This window comes from Cucurbita maxima, unplaced genomic scaffold, assembly GCF_002738345.1.
Source record: "Cucurbita maxima cultivar Rimu unplaced genomic scaffold, Cmax_1.0 Cma_Scf00005, whole genome shotgun sequence".
In the NCBI taxonomy this organism is placed as follows: Eukaryota; Viridiplantae; Streptophyta; class Magnoliopsida; order Cucurbitales; family Cucurbitaceae; genus Cucurbita; species Cucurbita maxima.
The window spans coordinates 6,805,670-6,812,416 of NW_019272021.1; the positions used below are offsets into that span (position 1 = coordinate 6,805,670).

At 38.2% G+C, this 6,747-nt stretch overlaps 1 protein-coding gene across 2 annotated transcripts in view; it reads right to left on the reverse strand.

The window, feature by feature from the left end:
* LOC111479042 (vacuolar protein sorting-associated protein 8 homolog) overlaps positions 1-6,714 on the reverse strand; it is a 19,502-nt gene extending 12,788 nt beyond the window's left edge. Inside the window, exons 1-6 of one of the 2 annotated variants that reach the window (XM_023123500.1) lie at positions 5,138-6,712; positions 3,346-3,657; positions 2,945-3,181; positions 2,726-2,831; positions 1,660-1,817; positions 557-1,190 (exon numbers count right to left, since the gene is read on the reverse strand). In XM_023123500.1, the coding sequence (XP_022979268.1) occupies positions 557-1,190; positions 1,660-1,817; positions 2,726-2,831; positions 2,945-3,181; positions 3,346-3,657; positions 5,138-6,643 (2,953 nt within the window). In that variant the 5' untranslated portion in view covers positions 6,644-6,712. Of the gene's footprint in view, positions 1-556; positions 1,191-1,659; positions 1,818-2,725; positions 2,832-2,944; positions 3,182-3,345; positions 3,658-5,137 lie in introns of both variants that reach the window. The other variant, XM_023123501.1, reaches the window with a different exon arrangement.
* Between the last annotated feature and the right edge of the window lie 33 nt (positions 6,715-6,747).

Genomic DNA, 6,747 nt, shown 5'->3' on the forward strand with positions numbered 1-6,747 from the left:
TTTTTTTTTTTTTTTTTTTTTTTTTTTTTTTTTTTTTTTTTTTTTTTTTTTTTTTTTTTTTTTTTTTTTTTTTTCATTCAGTTAGATAAAATAAAATAAAAAATTCACCTTCTCCATACTTGGTAGTATCCCAAATTTCAACCAATTGTCTCTATAAATCTGTCTACCAATGATAGGAATGAATTTTTCTAACATTTGGCCGAGTAAACCTGCCATTCATTAGGGGGATTTCCAAGACAACCAATTCCTCAATTACACTATTCAACTTCAGCAAAGTTCTGGTGGTTATTCCCTATTTGAGTTTTCAAGTGATCGCATAATGAAGTTTCCCCATGTAGCCAACCCCCACAGTACATTAAGAGACTTCTCAACTAGCCCAAACACTCATTTCTCTTCTAATAATTGGTCCAGTCATAGACGTGAAGCCAAAATTTGAATTTCATCCTCCAGCAACTAACGCAAAGAAGCAATTAATACAATGAATGCATATTAATTTGAACTCCCAACAACCTTCGAAAGAAACAATTACTATAAAGGTAAGTTATGTGTTCAATACCTCTCTGTTGAACAGCCACAAATTTGGAGAAAATTTCATCAAAGAGAATATCAGTCCTCGTGATGTGGACACAAAACTCAACTGCAACTCCACCAACACGATTGTATTGCTCTTTTATTTCAGAATGTTCAGAATGGCTTCCGCTCGTTACATCATCCAATTTTTCATTCTTTTCAATTTGGTTACAAAAAGCCACTGAAATATATGAAAACACTTCATCCACGTATGATAACAGCAACTCGATCAGAAAGGGCATTACCAACTCTTGCAAGGACTCCAACGACCTAGGGAGATCAATAACACCATGAGCATGGCCATCATAAATGGTTATTGCCATGCTAAGGGCAGTCATCCAGTCCCCTGCTTTCCTTAGAACCTGAACTCGCTCCTTCCATGGAAGGAGACGGGAAATAACGAGATGCTTTGGTCCCAACACATATACTGAAGCTCCTCTAACAGCTACACAATTGTGATACGCTTTCTCAGGATTGCCCAAAACATTAACAAAGTGGGTGTGATGTGCAATGAAATCCTCCTTATCAAACCCATCTACAAATACACTTGTCTGGTGAATCATGGTTCCATCCTTCTCAAATAAGAAGAGTTGTCCTGTTACTGTGAGAATGACAAGAACCTGTAGAGTTTTCAACACTTTTTTTATTAAATCTTGATGCAAACAGGTAAATCCTTACTACATGCAGAAAATATGGGAGAGGCTGCCGGTCAAAACTGGAATTCTACTTTTTCACTTTCAATAAGAACCGATCTTACTAAAAGTAATCTGATGGTTTTTGTTGTATTTATAAACCCCTAACTTTTCTAGCTTAATGTATTATGCTTGAAACTTAAAATAAGCCCCATGCCCAACATTGATTCCTCGGGAAACCAATCGTCAACATGACCTAAATGGTTAGAAGTTTGGACTATAAATACTTGGTTAAAACTTGAAACCAATAACCTTTTACAGCTGCACTCAACTATTAGACAATAGTAGTTAAAGACGCAAGAATTTAGAAATAGTAGAAAATGATCAGCCTTCTTTCTTTTTTTTTTTTTTTTTTTTTTTTTTTTTTGATAAGAACGATCAACTTTTTAAAAATTACCTGGTCATCTAACCATGCCACACCTATGGCTGCACTCTCAAGGGACCACTTGCCACATACTTTAAGCTCTGTTTTCACCAACTTTGCTACCTGAACCATTTTATCCCAGGCAATTGCAAGCAACGAAATCCTTTCTACTGCTTCAGAAGGTGAAGTTTCTGCCATAATTTAAATCTTAGGGCCAGAAGTAAAACTAAACACGCAAATCCTTCATTTATAAAAAGAAAATTTCATTGACTTAAAGAATCCATAAGGTAAAAGCCTACAAGTCAAAGGAGTTACAAAAACCTCTATATTGACACAAACCATGGAAAAGGAATGGTTACAAATAACTTATGGAAAGCACTATCTTCTCCAACCATGCTCCAACAGAACGGGACTGATTCTATTAAGTTACAAAGTAAAATAAGATAATTCATTTAGTCTCCTTTTAAAACAATCCAAATGTAATCAGGACTCATTTTTCCATAATTGAAACACAAGTAAAATTAATCTGATTCACACTAAATTGAAAATTTGAAAATAACTGAGATGAACTTAGATAGGAAACTCTAATTAATTCAGAACTTAATCTAAAATCATAAAAAAACAAGTTTGTCTTGATATGCTTAAAATTGATTAAAGGTCAAGAGATAACCATCAAGATACCGCTTTGAAAGTAGTCTAATTCATTTCTTATATAGCTGCCAGCACTCCTAGATGAATCACCAAGCACATGTACGTACCCAGTGACGACAAGGTACTATTCAGAATTTTAGTCACATTTTTCAAAACCGCACTTATCTCTTATGAGTTACAACTAGAACTTGTCTTAAGTGTAAAAAACCACTGCTCCAAATAAGAAAATAATTTCTTTTTTTTTTCAACAACAGAGAACCATGTTAGCAAAATTTCCATTTCTTTCACACCATAAATTCAAACATCACTTCAAAAATGTGATCCAGTTCACTCATCAAATCAATTTTGAATTTTTACAAACACTATATTTTTTTTATATGAAACAAATACTGTATTCATTCCACAAATGATTGAAGCCGTGACCATTTTAAGGGCATTAAATTCGTACCAATAGACTGTGAACATTTCCATGCAGTGTAAGGCATAGAACCTTCCTGAATTCCATCTGGCTTAGAGAGCCGAGCATACACTTCCACAGTGGGACTTAGCCTTACCTGAAGCAATCTCAAGCGAATTCAAGAAATTTCTGAATAGGTTACCTCAAAATATCATCAACGTTCAATTATGAAATAAAACTGAAATCATGCTATTGTCAAGGGTCCCATACCACCAGAGCAGTTTGATGGGTAGCAAATATGACAACTCCTTCAACCAAAGATGATCCTTCATTGAAGAGTTTCCAGCCTGAATCTCCTCCAACAACCCCTCCCATCATGCTCCCAATACTGCTGGTTGAAACTGCGACATTTGAAAGAGATGGTGGCAAAGAACTTCCACAGAATTCATTCAAAAGAAGTGCTGAAGCTGATAGAACAGTCCCCGTTTTTTGCCCATCAAGAAGACACTAATTCAGTAGATTAACAACAGATCACAATTCAGAACAAATTATTTGTTCAGTGCCACAAACCCTTGCAGAATAAGCATTTAATCGCAACAACCCATATAATTATCATAATTCTAATGCAACAGAACGCATATAATTAACTCCATGGCGTAGATTTTTTCTACCTGAGTTTTAATGGAGAATCTATTTAGCAAAGGAACCACTGAGAACGTATGTAACAAAACCAGACCCTTACTATCGCCAGTAACTGCTTTAAATTGTCGAGTAACCTGAGCCTCCTGCCCAAGGAACAATGAATGAACAACTGGTGATGTGTGTTCTCCGGAAATAACCTTGGCTGCCGTCGCCCTCAACACATCCCAGACTGTAACCTGACCATCACTGTAACCAGCCAGAAGAAGGTCCCCTTGCTGATTAAAGCATAGAGATGTTACTGGCGCAGTTGATTTATCACCTTGTGATCCAAGCAGCAGCATCTATATCCACATAGTGTAATTCATAATATTAAATATCTAAATAAATGGAAAAGTAACAAAAAGAAAGTAACAAAAAGACTGAGGCCAACAAGGATGATCAAGGATCTTGTCAATCAAATATAAAAATAATAAAATAGAAGTCAGTTTCTCAGCTTGGTTTGAAAAGATGATATCACTTTTTTTAACAAGAAAAAATGTTTATTTTTTCCAAAAATAAACTAGAGGATTCCATCAGACAATGAAGGATATAAAAAGGGAAGGACAAAGCCTCCAGCCTCCACCAAGAGACACAAAAAAGCAATCATTAAAATTATGAAACTGTGTTTAAAACTACAAAAAAGCAATTTTTCTCAAGTTTCATAACCTCTGCAAAACCTCACTTTTGTTTGTAATCTTTTCCACCCACAGAGTATTCTCCCCAAGGGGATGTTTCCTAGAAAACTTTGTGTTTAAAGGGCACAATGTTGGGTCAGAGAAGACATCTCCAGTCCAAACAACTTCTTGAGATCAAAAAAGACCCTAGAGATGTTGAAATTTCCCGTTTCTTCTATTCTAATCTTTTCTCCGCTCATGCTGTTCCTACTATTAAGTATAAAGTTCTGTCAACTTATCAAAGAAGACCATACAGGTGTTGAGACTTCCTCTTTCTTCTATTTTTATCTTTTTTCCGCTAACCCACGTTGCTCCCTTCTTAAGCAACTCCAAATTGGCCCTTTCCGTACTTTCCAATACAATGCCGAGAATTTCACTCTGTATGTGATAGTCATTTCCCCTGATGGTAGATACATTTTTTAAAAGCTTGAATAGTAGAAATGATATCGACATCTCAAGGAATGGAAACTGATTGTATTCTGAAAAGTCAACAAAACTTCCAATATGATGCTAAATTTGGCCCTTTTAATACTTTACCGGTAAAATGCCAACATATTAACTCATTATATCCTGATGCTTAAATCCCTCTACCAAAAGAAAGGTACGCTTTAAGAAACTTAAACTATGGACGTAATACAGTTTTCTAAATGACTGGTAACCTATGGCATTGCTGGAAAGAAAAACTCTGACTACAACTTCAAAATCTCCAGTATAAGACATCTAAATGACTGATAACCTATGGCATTGCTGGAAAGAAAAACTCTGACTACAACTTCAAAATCTCCTGTATAAGACACCAAGAGTTTCAAGTCTCGCACAACATTTGTAACATGTCAAACATATCGTTGAAGTGAGTGCAAAAACTTCACATAGAATTCAAGAGACCCATCGAGTACGAGTCGTGAAGAAGGAGAAAGAATAGCAATCCGTAACACTAATTGCATATATTGGCTGATGCTACTGAACAATCAAACATGCACTCATGGTCGCAGCTCCATAAATCTCCCAAATTCATCCAAGTTCTAAGTAGACATAAAAAAAACGAAGATACCAGATGCACCACGGAAAAAAAAAAAAAAACTAGATATTGAATAGGTACACTGTTGACCTTCCCATCCATGTTGTCGCCATTTTGAGCTGAGTATTTACTGGCCACCACAACAATATTTCCTTTTGACATTCCAACTGCAATATAATTTGTATGAACAGCCAAGACTTGGGGAAAACCATGTTCACGCTTGAACGAATGTGATGAAATAGTTCTTGAAATACAATTGTCAGCTTGAATGTCGAAGTACCCCAATGCTGTTGTGCCTCCCTTAATACCTTCAAGCCTCATTGGTTGAGCAGCTACGCCTTCTTCCCAATGCAGTGCAGTGAAAGCTTGCTTCTTTTCAATTTCTTCGGCCAATTCGAGTGGATTAGTCGAGGACAGGGACATCGTTTCTGCACGTTCACCGGTGTCAAAGTTGTCCAGCTGCTCGGCTGTTTCCCTCGATTCACTGATATCGTTCACTACACTGAGATCCTCAATGGCTAGAACCTCCGAATCTTTTGATGGTTGAAAACGTTTCTCGAAATCTTGAGTTTCCAACTCCAGCCTCCCATAGCCCACGGCACTTTTGTCGTAATCAGGTTTGGGAGAACACGAAAAGGCCCCTTCATTTGATTCATCGACATCCAATACTGTTGGTTCTGCATCCATTGAACAAACATTGTTGTCAGCAGAATCAGACAAGCTTCTACCGTTAGCTTCCACTGGCGGCAGAGTTGTAGAGCTCTCGTTGAAATTCACATCATCCACAAAACTCTGTTCTGCTTCGCATTCCGTATCTTTAGTTATACGAAACTCATCGTTATATAGGACACAGTCTCGAATGTTGTCTCTTGCCCAAAATTCACCACCAGATGCACCCTGATAATCGGCATTCCTTTCGACCAATGAAATTGACTTTTCGCGGGACTCCTTTGAATGATCGATAGTAGGATATAAATCATCAAAGACAAACTCTGAATCAACAGCAGAAGAGGAAGCCAATTCGTCATCGTCAAGAACCACGCTCCCATGTCCTGACCTCCTCGACTTGATTGCTGCAGCGTGCGGAGCCGGCATGGACCGAGAAGCCGCAGCAGCTGCGGCAAGCGCCGCCCCAGGTTTGGCATTCGATCTAACCCCTCCAAACAACGATGGCAATGCACGAGATCCCCTTCGAAACGGATCGTCCGTTAATTCACCAACCTTAGTATGAGAGACCGAACCTGGTTTCAATTGAACTGACTTCTCATTCCGTTGGTTGCTTCTGGGAACTTTAGAAGCCTTTATTATTTCCTCAAACGGTGACTTGAATGGTGGTATAGAATGAGAAGCAGAGGCCCTGCCGTCCCTTGCGGCGATGGAGCGACGGGCACGAGGCGGCGGTAAATTGGGAGGAGACGATGGTGAAGATGAGGTGGAAGAACTGGATTCGTTTAGAATCTCGTCGATGCTACGGTGAGGGAATGATAGGTCGTCTTCGTCGTCGTCGTCGCCGCTGGAGAGGTGTGCGTGGATGAAGGCATTCAAGTCCAGCTCCATTGGAGGCAGTGTTTCGGTGTCAGTCAGCTGCTTGGTCATTCTCGATCTTGAAGCCTTCGGCTTGGAGAACTAGGGAGGCACCAAATAGTTAGTGAAGCTTTTTTCTGTTTTCCTTTTGCAAATATATATTTTTTACACCAGAA